This window comes from Thunnus thynnus, chromosome 20 (assembly GCF_963924715.1).
Source record: "Thunnus thynnus chromosome 20, fThuThy2.1, whole genome shotgun sequence".
In the NCBI taxonomy this organism is placed as follows: Eukaryota; Metazoa; Chordata; class Actinopteri; order Scombriformes; family Scombridae; genus Thunnus; species Thunnus thynnus.
In genome coordinates this window covers 25,926,956-25,948,109 of record NC_089536.1, presented here as the reverse complement: position 1 = coordinate 25,948,109, position 21,154 = coordinate 25,926,956, and the positions used below count along the sequence as shown (strand labels likewise).

The 21,154-nt window shown below is 38.3% G+C and overlaps 1 protein-coding gene and 1 long non-coding RNA gene across 11 annotated transcripts in view; one reads left to right on the top strand and one right to left on the bottom strand.

The window, feature by feature from the left end:
- Positions 1 to 11,864, top strand: part of ryr2a (ryanodine receptor 2a (cardiac)) — a 189,612-nt gene extending 177,748 nt beyond the window's left edge. For all 10 annotated transcript variants that reach the window (XM_067577426.1, XM_067577425.1, XM_067577418.1 and 7 more), the window contains 6 exons: positions 836 to 970; positions 3,258 to 3,414; positions 4,517 to 4,581; positions 4,737 to 4,837; positions 7,035 to 7,086; positions 8,185 to 11,864. In XM_067577426.1, coding sequence (XP_067433527.1) covers positions 836 to 970; positions 3,258 to 3,414; positions 4,517 to 4,581; positions 4,737 to 4,837; positions 7,035 to 7,086; positions 8,185 to 8,280 — 606 coding nt within the window. In that variant the 3' untranslated portion in view covers positions 8,281 to 11,864. The remainder of the gene's footprint in view (positions 1 to 835; positions 971 to 3,257; positions 3,415 to 4,516; positions 4,582 to 4,736; positions 4,838 to 7,034; positions 7,087 to 8,184) is intronic.
- LOC137172798 (uncharacterized) lies at positions 758 to 19,472 on the bottom strand. Its single transcript, XR_010925054.1, has 3 exons — positions 19,324 to 19,472; positions 1,028 to 1,070; positions 758 to 937 (listed from the first exon to the last, which is right to left on the bottom strand). It is a non-coding gene; the product is annotated as an uncharacterized lncRNA (long non-coding RNA).
- Between the last annotated feature and the right edge of the window lie 1,682 nt (positions 19,473 to 21,154).

The window sequence follows — 21,154 nt, the reverse complement described above, 5'->3', positions numbered from 1 at the left end:
ATATCTGTGAGCTTTCCCTGGAGCTGCAATGAATGCAGATTTAAGTGTGACAGGGACAGCCAGTATGATGTGGTCCAGTTGTGCTTCTGAGAGGCTCTTCTGCATGTTGTCCTAAGCTGTTCATTTACTGCAAGATTCAATTCAAATTCAATCGCTCTGACCAATTTCTGACAGCTTTGGGCTGTAGCATAATCCTTAAAGCTGTAGACATATATGTGTGTGTGTGTGTTTGTGTGTGTGTATATATATATATACACTCACCGGCCACTTTATTAGGAACACTAGTCCAATCTAATACAATCCAATACAACAGCTCTGCCATTAATTATACTTTTATGAAGCGTATACATTTTCAGTTTTTGTCGACATTGTCAGAAAGGTGATAATTCTGCTTTATTATTATTGAGGTCATGGTGGGTGGTGGTGATGTACTAGAGTTCCATTAACATACATGAGGGGGGCAAAATATTAGGAACACCTTTTGAACCCCTCCACTCTTTGCACATGTTGATGGCACTCACTAAAAACTCAATTCAAAACTCTTTAAATGCGATTAATTCTTTGTGTGTTGCAGAGAAACACATTTCAGTTTCAGTGAAGAAAGATAAATTGCATTATTGTATATGCAATTAAAGTAATGTACATGTCCTGTCCCTATTTTTCTAAAAGATAGAGGATGAACCATTCTGCCAAACACTGGACGCAGTGTTATCTGACCATCTCACATAAAGTGGACAAAATACTTTGCAGAAAATGCTGCATGTTGCACTGATAATGTTTATCTAGACTTCCTTGTGTATCAAAGTACTCTTGTCTTTTCTTTCTTCTCTTCCAGCTGGTGTTAACAGTTGGCCTGTTAGCTGTGGTGGTGTATCTCTACACAGTGGTGGCTTTCAACTTCTTCAGGAAGTTCTACAACAAGAGTGAAGATGGAGAACTGCCAGACATGAAATGTGATGACATGTTGACAGTGAGTATGAGAAATGTATTGGATAGAAATGTAATGCACACAACATTCTTAACTTACTGTGATCATTGGAGGGTCACAACAAGTCCCCACTGGAAATAGCCTAAAAAGAGCAAAGATTGCACTGTGTTGGTGTTAATTGTAAGCAGCATTTTACATGTGTACAGGAACAAATACAGACATAACACAGATAAGATTACCATGAATATCATGAAGAAGTTTGAAATGAATATAATAGCTGTGTGGATGATGGTAGTGCGTGTTGTGTTAAGCGAACAGGAGTTATATGTATGGAGCTGGGTGACAGTCTTATTAAAGTGGATCTGGAGGTGGCACGGGTGACAATCATTGGTATTTGGGATTAAACACTGTGAAGTGGAGCAAACACTATACTGGAAGCTGAGGCTGGTAACTTAAAAAAAATATATAACCTGTTAACTATTAACTATTGTACTTTTATGTCATCTGGATGGCTGAGAGTTGTAAGGCATGAAGACAATGGTTCAGCTTGCTGTCTTTTCTCTGGTATTCATTCTGATTGTTCTGAGCAGTGGCTCACTACTGTTCTGGTTGACAGTGTCAGTAAAGTCTGTGTAATTGACTTTGAGAAAGTAGTCAGTAAAGAGGGTCCATCACCATTTATGGACAGAAAGTCATGGGTCAGAGCTTTTAGTCTGACAGTGTTCACCCTCAGGCTCTGTATGCAGTCCAGCTGAACTTCTGCAAGATTACATTACATGGTCTTTTTTTATCTGTTCATTTTCAGGCAACCATTTGCTATAGTGCATGTCACATTAGCAAAGAATCCTTATCTGAATCCAGATTCTAAGGATAGAGGACGCCATACATTGTGCAGATAGTAAAGCCATTTGTAAAGTCAATTTATTTATACAACCCAAAATCACAAATGTGGCCTGTGTGGTGATGCAAGTTCAGCATTGGCTCTCTTTGGGTTACCTAGCTTCATTAAGCGTACCACTGGTGATCCTGGATAACGGAATCTTTAAAACAGTTTAATGATGCTAGAAAAGGTTACCATGTTGATCTACCCTTGTTAAAAGTGAGTCAGCTTTGTGATTCTGGAATATGGTATTGGGAAAGCAGCTATCTGCAGTAATCTGAAAGATAGTTGTTAAACTACTAATCTCACTCCATGATACAATAATAGCAGATTTTTATGTTTTAAACTTTGGTGGTGCAACCCTTCACTGCAGGTTAGCTTAACAGGTGTAAGTAGGTAAATAGCATGACTATATGTCATAAGTGAAATACATAAACTTGACCAACTTTAAATGGTGTAGTACAGAGAAAAGATGGAGGGAAGAAACAGGTAAAGAAAGAATGAATTGCAGCTGTGATTAGGGTTGTTCCCTGCAGTCAAGCCATCTGAAAGAAATACTATATAAGGGCTCTACGGTTGGTGTGTGTGTGTTTTCTGGGGTGGGAGGGAGCCTTCTGTCACCCGGAAATTTCAGGACACACACACTCTAATCCCCTATAGTCAGCCACCCATAGCATTCCATAGAGCGCTAGCACTACTGTTTCCTATTAAGGGTCTGGGGGTGGCAGCTCTGCCTGTTCTACAGGAAGGTGATAGCAGCTTAGTGGGATGGAGAGAGAGACTGATGAAGGGCCACTGCCTCAGGGAGGTTTTTACTCTTTCCTCTGCTCCCTTTATGTGAATAAATCCCTTACAATAACATTCACAGCAGGATGAGAGGATCTGAGCTGATCTCTCCTTTTCTGTTCACTTGCTCCTCTCTCAGCCTTCATGCTTCTCTCTCTGTACTGGAGTTTTCCATCTTCAACCCTCCCTCTCCTTTTGCTCAGTTCCTCTTTCCATCTTGTTCCCTCTATATGTACAGCATATATTTCTCTCCTTTTCTTATTCTCTTTCCAGTTTTCCAAATAAAACTGACTTTTTCTCTGTGAACTTGATTTTAAAGTGGTTATGTTTTTTTGTACTTTGTTGCTATATTTATGTTGGAGATGTTACAGAGTTTCTTTGTGCACAGTATAGAAGCATTTTCAATATTAGGGTAGATGTATACAGGGACCTAGATCATATGACCATCAAACCAGACACAACATAGAAGATTGTCCATTCATAGCCTTTTTTTCCTCATGTGTATTACCTGTGTGTAAAGTAGCAAAAGGTTTGCAAATTTCATTGCAATATTTCAGAGAAGCGTCTGTAAATCCAGCCTGTGAGCAGCAATGATCACAACTGGTCCATATTTTCAAATCCAGCTACTTAAACTCCATCTCCGTCTCTCCCCCTCTCTCCCAGTGCTATATGTTCCACATGTATGTAGGTGTGCGAGCAGGTGGAGGGATTGGTGACCAGATTGAAGACCCTGCAGGTGATGAGTACGAGATCTATCGGATCATCTTTGACATCACCTTCTTCTTCTTTGTCATTGTAATCCTCCTGGCCATCATTCAGGGTGAGAGATCAAGCACACACACACACACACACACACAATTGTGTTTCCATCTCTTCAGAGGACATTACATTCACTTACTGGAGACTTACCTTAACCATAACCATAACCACTACTTGCCTAACCCTAACCTTACTTTAACCTTAAACCAAGTCTTTGCCCTAAAATTTAATGATCACCATTTTTTCCCCATTGAATAGTTTTCTGCATGTTCTGACAGTAATGAATGTTATATTACGTTTACCAACAGGTCCACTATTGATTTAATTTGTTTCCCAGCCCTAATACTTCTACTAAGACAAGTAGGAAAAGTCGTAATAACAGTTGAAACCAGCAGCTTTCATGAGAACACACATTTTGTTCACATCCAAATGTAGCTGTGCAACACTTTGTACCATTATCCAGCAATATTCGATATAATGGTCTCCATCAGTCAGTTATCTTGATCAGTTGCCTTGCTTTATAGAAGACCAATGCCAGAGCCGTAGTGCTTATTGAATATTCTTCCATTAGAGCACACATGTTTTGCCTTCTTCTTTAGTGACGAAGACAAATGCCATAGACTTTTGTTCCATTCTGGTACAGTTTGGTGTAAAAATCTGGGCATCTTATTGCAGCTACAAGCAGGTGGTGTTTTGGCAGCAGACACAAGTGAATCTAATAACATTAACAATGGCTCTGTTCCATTTGCATCCTAGTAATTCCTATGCCAGTGACCCAGCATGCATAATGGCCCTGGAACAACTAAATGGAATTTTTTTGCTTTTTTTTCCAGGCTTACAACTTGAGATTTAAGGCTTTGCAATGGCATCTTAAGGTTGCTTTAAATATTCTGCCTTTGTTCCACACAAAGACAATTAAAATTGTGATCGTTAATTATTGTGAAAACTGTAAGACAACAGCAAAACAGACTCATATGAACCTAGTAATATTAAAAGGATTTTTTGGATAAAACAAAGAACTTGTGGTTTTCAAGTGGTTGTGATCCAGTGGTAAGTAAGTGAGTTCTGTGAGAGAAACTCTAAAGAAAAAACATTACAAGAAACACTAGAAGACTGTGGGTCATGCTATTTAACTCCTCTATCTGTGGACTTGGAAATTCTAGGTTTGATCATTGACGCTTTTGGAGAGCTGAGGGACCAGCAGGAGCAAGTGAAAGAAGACATGGAGGTGAAGAGACAGACACAAACACATGCACACACAAATTCTTTACACTTAAAACAAAGCAATATTGTACAGCCGGAGTGACAGCTATACTATAAAAAATGTATTGCAAAACACTACACAACCAAAACCAATTTAACATTTCCATGTTTCTCTTCCAGACCAAATGCTTTATCTGTGGAATAGGCAATGACTACTTTGACACAGTGCCACACGGCTTTGAAACGCACACACTACAGGAGCACAACTTAGCCAACTACTTGTGAGTACATCTGGACTTTATTTGTGTTTGTATGTGTGCTCTTGTCCTATTAACATTGTGACAGCCAGTGTTTTATTATTTCCTGTAATGAAGCTAGAATTACAAACAGGTAGAAGGGAACCTTTGCTTAAGATCTATGTTGACTGGGAGTTTTTAGAGCAGTGACACACAATCATTTCAACGCTAATCTGGCTGTTTGAGGTTCCATTTGAAATGAAATTTTCACAACATCCTGTTGTTCTTTATATTTACTATATCATGTTGCTGATGTTTGAGTTAGATGTAATGAATGAAAAGAGAAATGCAGAGGTGAAAAGAGAGATTTAAAACCAGTGGTGGAAAGTTATTAAGTACATTTACCCAAGTACTTTACTTAAGTGCATTTTTGAGATACTTGTACTTTACTTGAGTATTTCCATGTGATGCTACCTTATACTTCCACTCCTCTACATTTCAGAGGGAAATATTGTACTTTCTACACCACTACATTTATTTGACAGCTTTAGTTATTTGTCAGATGGAGATTTGACACAATGGATAATATAACAAGCTTTTAAAATACAACACATTGTTAAAGATGAAACCAGTGGTTTCCAACCTTTTTGGCTTTTGACGTCTTACAAAAAGCAGTGTGTAGTCGGGGTCACATTTCACATGTCTATAAGTTGTTAACAGCTTCACCAAATAGTGATTTTTCCCTCTAAACTTCTCACATGCTTTCATTTCAATAAATGTTCAAATGATCCAATATTTCAGCAAAAATCAAAGATTAGAGAAAAAGTCCAAAAACCGAAAACAGATTTGTGTATCAGAACTTTGTTTTTTCTTCTTTCCTCTCCCATTAATCATCTCACCACCCCTCAGATTTATCTGCTGACCCTTTGGAGGGGCCCGATCCCTAGGCTGGGAACCAGTGGACTAAACTAGCTAACTGTATATAAAGTAGTGTAAACTAGCTCCACCTCCAGCAGCTACAACAGTAACATGCTGCTCTAACACTGATGCTTCACTATTAATAATCTAATGATGTCATATATAATAATATATCAGTCAGAGAGACTAAACCACTACTTTTACTGCAATACTTTAACTACATTTTGCTGCTAATACTTATGTACTTTTACTTAAGAAGGATTTTTCATGCAGGACTTTTTACATTACTATATTAATACTTTTACTTAAGTAAAGGATCTGTGTACTTCTTCCACCACTGCTTAAAACTCTAGAACACCTCTCTCCACAGTAAACAATGCTGAGTGTTTAATGGGTATTTATTTCTGCTTTAGAACATAACCACCATAGACAATAAGCAGAAAGTTTTATTTCTCTTAATTTCTCACTTTGTTCTCTCATCAGTGCTCCCTCTGAGGAATCCAGCATCAAAGCATTACTTTGTAATGCCCATCCCTCATCCAAATATAGATAGTAATCGCACCCAATAATCAGTGAATGAAGCAAAGACATTCAGCCCTACAAACTGCAGTCCTGAAATACCCGGATCATTTACACCTGGAATTACTGTACAGGCACTAAATTTAGTCCTTGGTTCCTCTGGTTGAAATGCAGGTTTAGTTTCTGAAAAGGTTCCTGGTCCTCTGGGAAAGTTACTGCGGTGGAAACACCCAATATGGCTTTATGTGGCCAATCTTTTTGTGTGCTGTGTTTATGTTGCAGCTGTGTCAGAATACTTTGCATGAAAAATGTGCAAACACAGTCTGTATCCAACAAGATAGTGGGAACATTTCTCAGCTGTTCTTCCTTTGAAACAGACCTGCTGTAATAGAAGAAACAAAGGCTGCATTTAACAGGTCTGCTGACATTTGTCAGAGGAAGTCAAGACAATTTCTCAAAACGCAGAACTCAGTGGAGATTTTTTTGTCCTCCCTATTTAAGAAATAGGATTCAAGGTCCAGGGTTTAATTTGTCTTTGGTTTAAGATTACTATTTGCCCTTAGTATTAAATTCAGAATTAGGATCATTTTATCTTATTTCACACAGATTATGGCAAAAGACTCAGCATTCAACGGCTTTAGGGGAGGGCAAAAGTACAAGACAGTAGAATTAGATTAGATATTTAACATATGATTTAACATTAGGTGCTGTTGGTGTGTGTTTGTGCATGTGGTGTATTTGTTTTAATATTGTCAGTGAATATGTTTTTCTAATGACTGTGTGTGTGTGTGTATGTATGTTTCAGATTCTTTGTGATGTATCTTATCAACAAAGATGAAACAGAGCACACAGGCCAGGTAAACCACTTTATTTCCCTTTGGTTTCAGTAAACATACACCACTGTGATACTGCAGTGACAAAGCCTCAGTATGCTTCAAACAAAGTGCAGATCGTCTACCAGCCTCTGAAATCTCCTCTACAATGGCAGAACAGGAAAGAGGGCTGTGTCTGCCTACTTTTTTAAAGTGTCAATAATTCATATTTTTTCATAATAACGTATGAAATGTCAGTGTGTAATGTAAAAGGTGTTGCTCGTAGCAATAAACCTACAGATTATCAGTGACTCTGCAGTTCCCCTCGGCTTCATGGAGCTTTATAGTGAGTTTCAGCTCATTGTTCAGCTGTCCGGCTGCAACTTTACTGTTTTTGTTCACTCTCAGTGCCCTCATAGTGTCATTTTTAGCCACATCAGGCAGTCACTGTACACTACATGCTCATCACCAAATGGCAAACAGTTAGCTGTAGACTAGCTGGTGAACATAGTGGAGCATTTAGCAGCTAAAGAGCCAGATATTTCCCTCAGGAGTTGGTGAAGACCAAAAACAGAGCTAAAAGACAGTGAATATTGGACTTAGATTCACCAGATGGATAGAAACATGACTGCAAATGAATGATAATGTCGCTCCATACCGGCTGGATGGATGTGGAAGTGAGTAACTAACAAGTTCAACATACCAACTTAAAAAGGGATGATGTCAGTGTTGTGTTCATAACTTGTTTTCGCTGGCCCCAAGTGGCCAGAAAATCAGTTATTGCAGGTTTAACTTTCCAAACAGACAATCCAATGATCACATCCATTTTAAAACATCTCTCCCAAGCTCTATTTTTTCATTCCTCATACAAATATTTCTATCACTTTTTGTCTGCACAACAGAGTACAACACCATTTACATGATTCCAAGCTTCTCCGCTCTGACTACAGGCTTTTCTCCACACTTTTGCCTTGTGTTTGGACAATACATCAATATGACCTTGTTTGAAGCATACTGAAGCCTTTACCAGTCTGGTACTTAAATCCTCAACTGCTGACCTTAGTGGTAGTAGATGTAGATGAGTCAACCAAATACTAAAATGTTAATGTAAAGCCTCTTTTCCTCCATCTGTCTGTCCTGAAGGAGTCTTACGTATGGAAGATGTACCAGGAGCGTTGCTGGGAGTTTTTCCCTGCTGGTGACTGTTTCCGGAAACAGTACGAGGATCAGCTCAACTGATCTGTTCGTGGAGCAACAGACTCTTCCCTTTCATACTGTAACCTGTTCGAGGCCCTTTACAGGCATCTTCCCTCTGCCCCCTGTGCTGATCCCTCAAACCTGTCTTACCGCTTTCTAATCAGTCCCTATTCTACCAAACCACGAGTTCTACACTCTGCTCCACTCCCGAGCCTAGGAGGAACCACATTTCCAGCCTCTGCTACAGGCCCAACCCTCAGTTCAGACCTAGACCTATAACCACAGACCTTCCTCCCAGCTCTTCCTCATCCAGCCAGTCAACTCGCCAACTCTGCCCCAACTTCCAGCACACTTTGTTTGGAATGCTTCTAAGGCTTTGTACATAGAAAATATCAGATTATATGCTGTATAAAATGAGACTGGTGGCACATAAAGGTTTTTGGCTCAGATGATGACTGCTTCATCTTATTCTTCAAGTATTCACAGTAACAAGCAAAAAAGACAAAAAGGAGCAAGAGAAAAAGGAAGGACCCAAAGATGGACAGAGGAGAGTGGAAGGAAGATAAAGAGATCTCTTCCGGTTCTGTTCTAAGAGACTTTTAGGACAATGATCACTACACAAAGAGCAGACATTAGTATGATGATGTTTACGAGACTTTTCATGTGTACAATGCACGTTGCATGTAGGTATAGGGAGTGGACACAAAGAAAGACCTCTATAACCTGCTGTAATCCAATACCACAGCTCTGCAATAAATCTTACCTTTGAGAAGCTATTACGGTCAGTTTTTGTTAAAAAATAAAAAAAAGGTGATGATTTTATGACACTGATTTTCAGTTTGTGTTACGTGTAGAGGGGAGATAAGGTGCCTCCACATAATAATCTAATCCAACACAGCACCAAACTACAGCCTCCACAACCAACATAGAGTTGAATCAACACCTGTGTCAACAAAAACTGAACTACTAATCTTCACAAATGGGGCCGTTGTACTGGGTTGAATGACAGTAGCGTTTACAGATGTTAATATTGTGTCCACACCCTGTACTTGCCAACACTGTGTGTGAAGGGCTCTTTAACTAAGTGTTCACATTGCTAGCAACATGATCAACAGTCCATTTTGTTACTGTTGAGCTGAGTGACTCAGCTAAAGCATGGACATCAACAAGTCATAATCCTCCATCAGCTTGCCAGTTATCTACATCTTTTGTTTGAAAGACTACAGAAATAAATGAATGGCTGAATCCATTATTGACATCGTTGGCAACTCTGAATGATTTTTTTCTCTTTGATTTGATGTTTTACCCTTGTAGCAGCAGGGCCTGAGGATGGATATGTCTGTCCAACAACTACTGGTCAGATTGCCATGAGATTTACTGAGCACATCTATGCTCCCTTTTAATTTCTAACTACTAACCACATGATCTTTCCTCTAACGCCACCACCCAGACAAACATTACATTTTCTTTGCCAAACTTCTGATCAAGGCTCTAAGAACTGCTAAATAGTCAGTATGTTTTTCTGTCCAACTCTTCACTATTGCGGGGTGTAAGAAACATCACAGTCTTTAGGTGCCGCTAATGGGGCTTTAGTCTTTTTTTAAATGATAATAAATACTACGTAATTAGGGCTTGCTAGGTTCATTTGTTAATCAAATAATGTAGTATTATGAAAAGCAATACCAAAGCAGCAAAAATGTAAGTCATTTATCTGTTTTAAATTTTATAGCTGTAGACAAAGTTAGTGCGTGCTTCTTAGTTAATAAAAACAAATAATCTGCCAGACTGGAGCCGCCCATCAGTCATGTTGCCTGCAGTGGGAATGCACAGCAAGGGCAGGCTGAGGACACATGATGGATGGATGAAAACAGAGGAAGGGAAGACAGGAGGATACAGTGCCTTACTAAGCCAGGGATGAGCTATGCAAGCTGGAGGAGGAGAGAGGAATGTCAGAGAGCTTCACATAAATGCAATGTAAAGACCGAGGGAAACATCTGGAGCTGTGTGTGACAGTCTTTGCGGAAGAGTGAAACATGCCATGTGTGAGCACTATAGCAAAGTAGACAAGATAAGGAGAAAGATAATAATAATACTCGTTATTGGGATTATGAAACTTAATCATTAGTTATTCAGCAGTTTTACAAACCTGACTAGTATCTACATCTGAAATTATTTCAAATTTCAGTTTGCTTTATAGCTTTATGCAGTGCAAATAGGGGTGTAACAATGTTCAAAATGTACAAGTCAGTACTGCTCAATTATACAGTATTATCCAATGAGCCTACAGTTGTCTTATAGAGTTCTGAGAAGTTCAGCAGCAGGCTTCAGTGGAGTGTGTCACCATTGGCAGTGTTGTAATAAGAGTGTAGAGGGCTTCTTCCTTTTTACTGAAAGTATCAGGTTCTTTGGGGGTGATTCTCTGTACACTCAAATGCCAGTTTATTATGTACATGTAGCCAAAATGAATACCGTGTCACATAAGATCCCTGCGATAAATCCTACCTTCAAGAAGATTCTAATGTTTCTGTTTAAGAGAGGTGTTGATTGTAGCTTTATGGTCATTTCAGAGGATGTAGTTTGTGTTGTTGAATTGTTTGTGTTATACTGAGAGTTCTCTCTAACTTTTAGTCTGCCCTTCTTGATATAAATGAGTGGACAAAATATTAGAAACATCTCTCAGAATAAACAAACCACAGTGTCCAGGGTTGTTGTGTTAAACTTAGTTTTAGCTGCATGTACCTAATAAACTGGCAACTGAGCAAATCTTTTTGTTTAGTCAATTGCAGGACAAGGTACAAGTGTGTGATGGCTGTGCCACAACACAACTGTTTCCATGATGCTCATAAAATCAACTTTAAAAGATGGATTCATTTTGTTAGTTTAGCCTTGTTTTAGTAAACACTCTGCTGCAGACACACCTACTGTATACATTCTGTCTCGTGCAATATGACATCAAGGGACAGAAATCCATTCATTATATATGTTGGATTGTACACTCATTTTCTATTTTGTAGTGTAATTGTTACACCTCTAACTGCAAAGCAGGAAAATTAACTGGCAGTGTTCAAAGTGGAAGACAAGCACTAACATTGTATTTAAGAAATGTTCCATAGAAAACATTTCATGACTTACAAAGTTTGGATGCACAGATAAAGACCAAATAAGTGATAATATCAGATTCAAAATGACCAATAAAATACATCATCATTTAAGTATCATTTATTTATTTTCATCTCTTATTGATTCATCTCTTAGTGATAGAGGATGTGTGTTGACTGAATGAATGCTCACAGCTGGCAAATGTTCAAACATGTCCAAGAAACCTTTTCAAATAAGGATTGTTTATCAAAGGTTTTTTTGGTTTTTATTTTGGTGATGATCTTATGCAATACAGCAGACAGAGTTACTCTTTTTGTATAGACATTCTCCAACAAAATATCTGAGAATAATAATGCCATTGCATGTTTATTATGCAGGTTTAATGAAAAAGTATAACAAAGACAAAATCTATGACACCCATAAATTGTTTAATAGGATTATTTAAGATGAATTAAGATTTATGTAATATTGTATTTTAAGTGTTGTGGGCTTCATTGTAACTCTTCAAATCATTTGCCACAACTGCATCCCTTTGAAAAAAAAAAAAAGTGGCTCCAGCTTTTCTCTCACTTAACCATCTCTGTTTTAATATACTATGAGTAAAAAGGTTTGTTTAAGTATTATTTGGTTTTAAGCTCAAGCAATAGCCCTTCAGGGAGTGTATGGGAGGTGACTGACCATTGTAAATTGCAAACAAAAGCTTACTTAACTTTGTCTCACATTAAAATAAAAGTATGTATATTATTATTTTATTATTTATTTATTTTATTTATTTGCTTAGCAAATAGTGGTAAAGGAATAAAACAGAGGTTCTGTGAAATTAGTTTACCACTTAATCTTAAAGGTGCAATATATATATATATATAAGTAATATTTTATTGGCTCTTTGCATAAAACCACCACTACATACAGGTTTGGCTAAACATTGCCAGTCATTCTTCTGTTTCAGCTTCCTCAACTTGCAGAGGTTGTCCTGTTTTGTGAATTATCTGGGAATGCTTCACACTCCCAGACCCATGGTCAACTCAGTAAAACCCAGGTTAACACTGGTTAACACTGATGCATGTGAAAGGTGGAGGGAGCTTTATATTTCCTAGATCAGTACAATATGGAGACCCAAGTGTTCAAAATTAGGTATAATGAAATAAATAATCATATGAATAAATACAGACAAGATATATAACATGAATATGAAATGCTTGTCCAGAGGCAGAGCCAGTGATAGGATTGGCTCATTCAGACTGAAAATCAAATCAGTTGATTCATTCATTATAGATTTTGTCCGTATTTATTCATATTATTTATTTCATTATGTATTATTTATTAAATATTTTACATTTTGTGTCTCCATAATAAGCAACTTAAAGTATAATTCAGTTAAGTTAGCAAACTAAGTTATCACCCTAGAGTTTGTTTTTGCAGCATGACAAAATTCAGCTCACCACAGCTAATAACGTATTTGCGAGTGAGTATTCTCATTGTGAAATACATGGATGGAACTTGATATTTGAGGCCTTGGAAGTTAAAGATACCTGTGGAGTTTTCATGTAAACAAACAATGTTTCTCTTTGCATACATCTCACTAAAACGTGTGTGAATCCTTGACGTCTAACAACGTTTTGAAGGCGTTTCCTTCTTTAAAACATTAGCAAAGCTGATTTCTGGATAATTTTGAAACCTGCATGTGTGAAACCATTGGAAGTATTGTGTATCTCATAAACAACCAAAATGGGTATCCACACTAAAAACATTTCCCCAAAAGACTACTAGTGGTCAAAAACTCCACAGGGTACCTTTAATCTTTTAGTGCTAGCAGTGTTGTATCACCTCACCGGAGTCAGTTTGAACTATAAATAGTAGAAATAGGTTAAAAAGATATGGGGGGTTGAGAAGATGATGCTAGTGTTGTATTTTTGTTCTGGTTGCCACTAGAGGTTGCTAAAAAGCCATGTTTACTGATTGCACCTTTAATGTTGAGTGAGGACGCACGTACAATTTTCATTTAGCGCTGATGACAGTACAATAACAATAGTGGATGTTACAGTTGCAACCACCCAGTGTGGGTGTTATGTATATTCCTGTGCGCTCATTATACCATGCTGATGCCATGCCTATTTTTATTTATTTATTTATTTTTAATATTGCAATATCACATCAAACTGAATAATGCCATTACTTTGTGCTATTTTGCTCATGTAAAAATAAATAAATATTTTCCATATTTACCACAGAGGGGGCATGTTTAGTTTGCCACACAGTAGTGCATCATGTAGACTTGTTGAGTAGGCTATTGCTACTTCTGAGGGATAAATGTGTAAAGAGGGACTGAGTCTATGAGTAATGAATGGATTTGCATGATTTTGAAAATAAAACGTTATTAACTTGTGTAGAGGGGAATATTCTTAATTCAACATTTTTTAAGTTTATTCCTGTTTTGTGATTATTTGTCATATACAAAATGCGGGCTATGGACACAATTATACACCTGTTATCTACACCTGTACACATACTGTGTGTATATATATATATATATATATGAAACACCAGGGATGGTAATAACACTTTTTGTTTGAGCATCAGTAACTCAGTTGTTGTTCGTGCTAGATCTCTTAAACTTTGATACATGGTTCCCATATTTGTCTACTACAAATAAAACTCACTTGGACATGTACTACACAATCACAGATTATGTGAATTAATGTCAAATACAAAGAGAAGAGTTCTGTTGTTACAACCTACCCCACTAGTTGAGTTGTAACACTAGCTGGTTACAGAAAAAAACATTTTTCCTCTAAAACTTTAAATTTAGCACATGTGTGTGTGTGTGTGTGTGTGTGTGTGGACTGTATTCCTGAATGTGCATGTGTCACATAAGTATTCAGTCCCCTGGGCGTGCAGGCTTTGCGGGCCCAGAACTGAAAGCATACACACTTGAGCCACACTTCTTTTGGCCTTGAGTTAGCAAAGTATTCTGTGCACACAATGCAGAAATTCTCATTATCAGAGGTGTCAGAATCCTCTTGGTCACTGGGTCTGGGCCTTTTGCTTGTTTGCTTTGTTTTCTTCTTTTGCCCCTTTCCAGATGACAGGTGTATTCTCTTTTTTAAAATTTATTCCAGGGCTCCCCTTCTTTTCTTCTTCTTCAAGTGCCTATTTCAGAGATGTATCTGTCAGGATTTCTGATTGTCCTTTCTTTCTCTTCCCACTGGGAGTCTTCCTTGTTCCTGCTTTGGGAAATAGACAGAGAGCAGATGGATTCAAACCTCATTGACCAGCTGAGGCTTGAGTTGAAGAGTCCTGTTGATTCTTTACCTCATGGGTCGGGTAAATCTGAGAAAAGGCTTGGCCTGCCTGATCAACCGGAAAGGAGCCTGGGGCTGCCTCATTAGCTGAGGTAGATGCTTTGTCTGCCTGGTTAGCTGAGGTGGAGGGTTGGGCTGGCTGATCAGCTGTGGAGGAGGCTCAGGGTGATCTGTGACTTATGACAGCACATAGTAACACTCATGAAAAATGTCTGGATTGAAAAGGCAGATGCCTATACATCTAAAACCAGCTTATACAGTGCTTGGAGTTGCAGCAGGATTCATTCTCATCCATGTGTCACTGGCTGTGTTTATTGTCTTCTTAAATGGAACATAGATGCTATGATGAAGGGGCTGTAGCTTATGAGAACAGTGGAGTGGAAAAGATGTCATTGCACCAACTTGTTTAACACTGCGGTGTGCAATTACATGGTCAGAAGTCTGGATGGTTGTGATGCCCATCTCATCCCAAATGCAAATATCATTCCCAATGAAGCTGTGCTTCTCAATCACATGTCCAAGCCTCTTGAAGAATCTCTGTTCATTTGGACAACTGAAGCTTGTGGCCCAAGACGAACTAGTTGGCTGTGCACTTGTGATGGACAGATTTAGATAGCGTTTCATGAAGCCTGAAAACCAGTCAGATCCTGCCATGGATTTATCAACCCATGACTGGGAGTGTTTACAGTTATTGTCCACTGGCTGGTGACACACACACACACACACTAACTAATCTTAAGACACACAACCAACGAAGAAAAACCTCTTAAAACAAGCACTGTGATACATAAAGATAAAACCTAGGCAAAACAACACTACAAGAGAAAAACAAAAGAAACAACTAATTGTGTATTAATTAACTCTCACCACAAGAATGAGGGGCAGTGTCTTTTACAGCCTAAGAATTTGCCTGGTATATACAGTGGAGCATAAAGGAGCTACACCTGGTGCCTATTGGAGCCTGACCATGCTTAAGGATGACTGACCTTTAAGTTGGACAAGCTAACCCTACAAACAGTATGTAATGCAAACCACAAGAGAGAAAACTATCAACAGCTGCACACTACTCTCTTTACTTATGCCCTGGTGCCTCACCCACTGCTTGGAGGTGTAAATGCAAACAACAGCCACAAAGGGATTTGAACATGTAACCAACTGATCCAAGGCAAGAATTTTACATTTCACTTGGGCTGCTGAATACAGATCAATAAGTATTGGCCAGAGGTTGAAATATTTTTGAACATCTTTGATGAGACAGCAGTTTGAAGAAAGGATCTGCCAATCTTCAGACAGATTCACAAAACTTCCAGTTAAACTGAAGGCATTACAGTATGATATAAGATAACAGTATATAACCACAAAGTCTATATAACCACAAACAGCACAATACAACACAGGAGAAACAGTAACTGTGCCATTTAGTTTAAACAAGGCAGTGCTTACAATTATATAATTATGTGCCATGCGCACTAGAGTGACATTACAGTAAACAGTTAGTTGAGAGGCTGATTAATGGAAAATGCAGCAAGGTTATTATGCAGCCAGACAGTGAGCCAAAATACACAGTTTGACTAATGTGGACATGCTGCTGTGAGACACTCCATCACCAATCATGGACATTTTGGGCAAGAATTGTTTATTGCTAAAGATCAAATGACAGTACTATAGTTAATGGAAAAAGAGAAAGAACTAAGGGTCAATGGTGTAGATGCAGTTGTATTACAGTAATCACTTCATAGCTTCTGTATATAGTACTTTTCAAAACAAGGTACAACGTGCTCTACAGTAAAACAAAGAATAAATACGTAAATGAAATCCAAAATGTCAAAGATATAATTATTAAGTCAATTATAACAATTCACCATCAGTTAAGATAAAGCCATAAAATAAAGTTTTAAAAAGGGGATTAACAAAAGGCTTTGCAGGGAGTTCCACAGCTAAAGGGCCTGGACAGCAAAGGCCATGGGTACATCCTAGTTCCCTTAAACTGTATCCATGTCTCCCTCATTTGCATCTTTTCCTTGCAATTCCTCCCACTAAAGATGCAAGGGAAAGATGCGAGGAGAGAGGAGATGACGAAATATATTTTTCAGAGAAATGAGACGCCTTTTCTTCTAACTTTTCTTCTCACTTTTTAACGCACTGGGTACCCCTTTCGCATCATTTTTAAACGTGCAGGGTAGTCCGATGGACTTCTGCTGAGGTCCCACAACGTCTGAAATAGACGCCAGAATAAAACGTTGGCATTGTACGTTTCTGCAAACCACTAATATGTTGAATATGTATATTTCAACACCTGTAATACGGAGCATAAACATTTTAACAATACATATCATATCAACATTTCTGAAGTGACGTACTTCACGACATCTATATCAGCTGACTTACTTTCTCATTGGGAGGTGGATGGCTTGTAATGTTGGCTGAAAGTTGGAAATCAGCACAGATTACGGTTCGAGACCACCGTGCCGTTTTTATTGCATTTTTTATTTTAATCCAAACCATGATCTTTCCCTAACCCTAAAGGTTGGTTTTTGTGCCTAAACCTAACCAGAACTTAACCACCGCGTTGTCACACCATAATATATATATATTTTTAACGGTGACTACCGTGATACTGGGCGTTGAAAAATGACGCTAAAGAGGGATCCGTGCGTTAAAAAGTGACGTCAGGGGGTCTTGACTAAGCTTCGATATGTAAAGAGTTGGGAGTGAGAACGTGTTGGCTGATTACAGCTGGATCAGTTGTCGGTTGTCTTTAACAGCTGTTACGGCTTTTGATGGAGTTTGCGTCTGCTCACATGCACTTTGCTCATTCTTATAAAAAAAGAGCAGAGTTATCATCGCAAGAGCAGCAGTGTTTTCTCTCTGTAGCCTGTTAACCTGTTTAACAAAGACCTGCACACAATAAAAATCTGCATTCTGTATTTATACTGTGTACTGTGTCCTGCTCAGAGGCACATGGACCATTTGTACTGGCAGAATGTGTTTATATTATTTATTCATTATTTGGTCTGTATTTATTCTGATTGTGAATTAATTATTTAATAACCCAGATAATCAGAGTGTCTTTTGAACACTGGGAATTAATTATTAGACTAAATGTTTCAGCCTCTCAATGTTTCCTGAAGCTCAGAAATTTTCAGCCTCACGTGTGACTGAATGGAAATGACTATAAATGATGTAAAATATAAATGTCTTTAAAGTGTATCTTGCTGACAGACTCTCTTCCTCTCCCTTATTTTATTTCATCCATAATAAAAGTTAATGGGAGAAATAACACATCATGAAAAGAAAAAAACAAATAAATGAAGAAAGTTGTTAATGGTTCTTTTGTTGATTGGACCACAATTGGCACAGATTTTTAACTAGATAGAGAATCATAAAACGAATAAAATCTAAAACTAGGAAGTCACACACTTGAGTTTAATCTGCATTCTGTCTGTCCACTTAGTGATGTTGTGATGTATCAGATCAGTCCAATCAGCTGCAGTGTCCAATCAATAACTGATATCCAATCAGGGGGCATGGAGGTAAAAGATGCGATGGCTGCTCTCATGTATCCTCGCTCATGGCTCCTCAGAGATCCCTCCTTGCTCCTTGATCCTCACTCCTTAGAGCAGAAATAAGCGCTTTGGGGCCTTCATGATGGCAGACCGGATTGACTTCTGGGTCAAGCAAGAAGCAAGGAATGATCAAATAAGGAAATTGGGATGTACCCCAGGTCACCTGTAGTGACAAGGTGAGATTTTGAGACTTGTAGTAGGGCCCTGCCAGAGGATATCAAACAGCGAATTTGCAGGAGAAGAAGATACATTGTAAAGGCTGTGACACACCAGGCCGACGTTTGGCCATTGGCCAGTGTGGGGCCATTGGTGAGCACCCTAGTGTCCCGCACCGTTAACACTAGTCGGACCCCTGTCGGCGGCTTTTCAGCCGATTGAGTATGTTGAATTGGTGGCACAGCTCGTTGGTGAGAGAGATCACTCTGATTGACTGTTCAGCTTAGCGAATCAGTGCTCCAGAAGAGAAATGGAAGCGACAAAAGCAAGCAAACAATAAAGTCAAGAGGGCACACACAGAAGGCTCTTCTCATTTTTCATCTGAAACCTGCCTCATCTGAACAATATGCAAATATTTTCACAATGACAAGGCCATATTCTCGTTCAGAAGAACCATCTGTGGTGAGCGAGAGTGGTGTGAAAATGGTAAGCAAACACTGTATTGTTTTCGGTTTGTATATTCGCATACCCAGGTCTTCCGGTTTCCGCTTTTGAATGTTGAATACAGACTACTGCCACCTGCTGGCATGGAAAGTTATTTCCTCTCACTCAGGCACAGAATGTACATGTTAGTTGGCTGCTGGCCGTAGTCTTTGTGGTGTGTTCAAGAACAACTTTTTGGATTGATGTGATGTGGTTACTTCTCTTTGGACATATTAAAAGCCTGGCAGCACAGTTTTATTAGTTATAGTCTTTGGATGTTTTGCCCACTGAGAACAGAATAAAGGGCTTTGCAATAATCAAGTCTGAAGGAGATAAAAACATGGATCGCCAGGTCTGCAAATGAGAGGTATTACCTACATTTGATTAAAGATCCCGTCTAGACATTTTGTAAAACATATAAAAAGAGTCGGCCTTGAATAATAATTTGAGTCATTTTTCCCACAAAAAATATCAATTACCCGTAGGGTAGGTCATCTGGCCCACACAAGCAAGTCTTTGGTCAGCTCCCATACACTTATTGGCATCTGCTGGTAATAGTGGACAGGCAGGAGTTTTACCACTGTCAGCTCCTGAAGTCTTGGAGGGAGCACACCTGAGGATGGTTACTAATTAGCCAGTGAAGTGGTGAGAGTCTCCCTTTAAATAGGGCCAGACATACAAGGAGAAGAAAAGGCTGAGGCAGTGTGCTCTGGATTGCAAGTGATAAGTGACTGTTAGTTTTGAGGATACTATGGTTCTGAGAAAATAGGAGGCAGTGGATTTGTGGCTGCCCATTACTCCTCTCCTTTCTATTTGGTTGCAGGAAAGCAACACTGCCACAGAGCACCCCTGAGAGTATATCCTGGTATGGGAGGAATTTCAGTTCTTTTAACCCTCTTTCACCAACCCTCCCCATTAGTCAATAAAGTTCTGTTGTGTTTGGTTTGGTCTGGTTAGAATTTATTTTCAAATGCATTTACCCCTTCTCCCTCTTTGAAAGATTCAGAATCTATGAATATGTAAATATTGTTCATTTATAATACAACTAATAAGAAACTTTATATAGCATCTTTCATATCATAAAATGCAGCTCAAAGGGATTTACAAGAGAAACAATAGAAATCAATAACATATTATTTAAAAAACAGGAGACATAAGGAGCAAAATGTACAAATAAAAAACAATAAAATCCTAAAGTGATAAAAAAAATAGGATAACACCAGTGATAAAAACAAGTTGATAATGGTAAAAACAATCAAAAAATATAAAAAGCATAACACAAGTATTAGAAATATAAAAGAAATATCAAATAATAACATGTTAAAAAGGGTGGAAATTAAATTAAGATTTGAGCTGTTTTTTTAAAACTATCAAGAGATGTTTCTTGTCTTGTGTGTGATGGGAGTTCCAAACCTTTATTGCATAATATCAGAAAGCTGCTTCACCATACTTTTTGTCATTCATTTTTGGTACATTGAGCAAGCCAGCGCTAAACAACCTAAAGAAACGGTTTGGAACATACTCAGATAAGCAATCAGAGAGGTATGAAGGGGCTAAACCATTTAGGGCCTTATAAACTAGTAAAAGAATTTTAAAATCAATCCTCAATGTTATAGGTAGCCAGTGTAATGACGCTAGAACTGGGGCCTGTACTACGAAGCAAGTTCAACATACCAAGGATATCTTTTCATTAGCTGGCTTCACTGAGCCTAACACTGGCCGTCCAGATAACCGGTACTACAAAGCTGGCTATCAACTAGCTCAGTCAACTCTGGGTTTTCGTATCCAGCTACGAGTGCGTTGCTGTGAAAGAGGTGAGGTTATTAGTTACAAGCAAAATCATCAGAACCAAAAATGAAATACTTTATATGATATGAGATGAAATGGTGATACTGAGTACCTGCAGAAAAATCCTGTTTTAGGGACAGCAAAAAGTCATATTCAATGAAGTGAAATGTAAACAATAGCCTGTAATCATAACAGAACATGAAGATGTAGAAACACTAGATATAATTCCCACATATTAAAAGTAGGCTAAGGCTTAAAGTACATGTAGGTATTATTATGTATGACATAAGTATAGATTTAATATTTTTTGCAATTTAGTTGGATGATGAAGAAACCATTCTGAATATGTCATATGAAGCAAAGAGAGGAAAAGTAGATAATGACTGATAAGGTCTATCTGATCCATGCATTTATTGGCATTTAAAGAGCAGCTTGCTGCGTCTTTTTTATTGTTGGTAGGCAACCAAATTGTTGCTAGGCAAGTTGCTAACCAACCAAATCACCTGTCCTTAGCCTAACTGT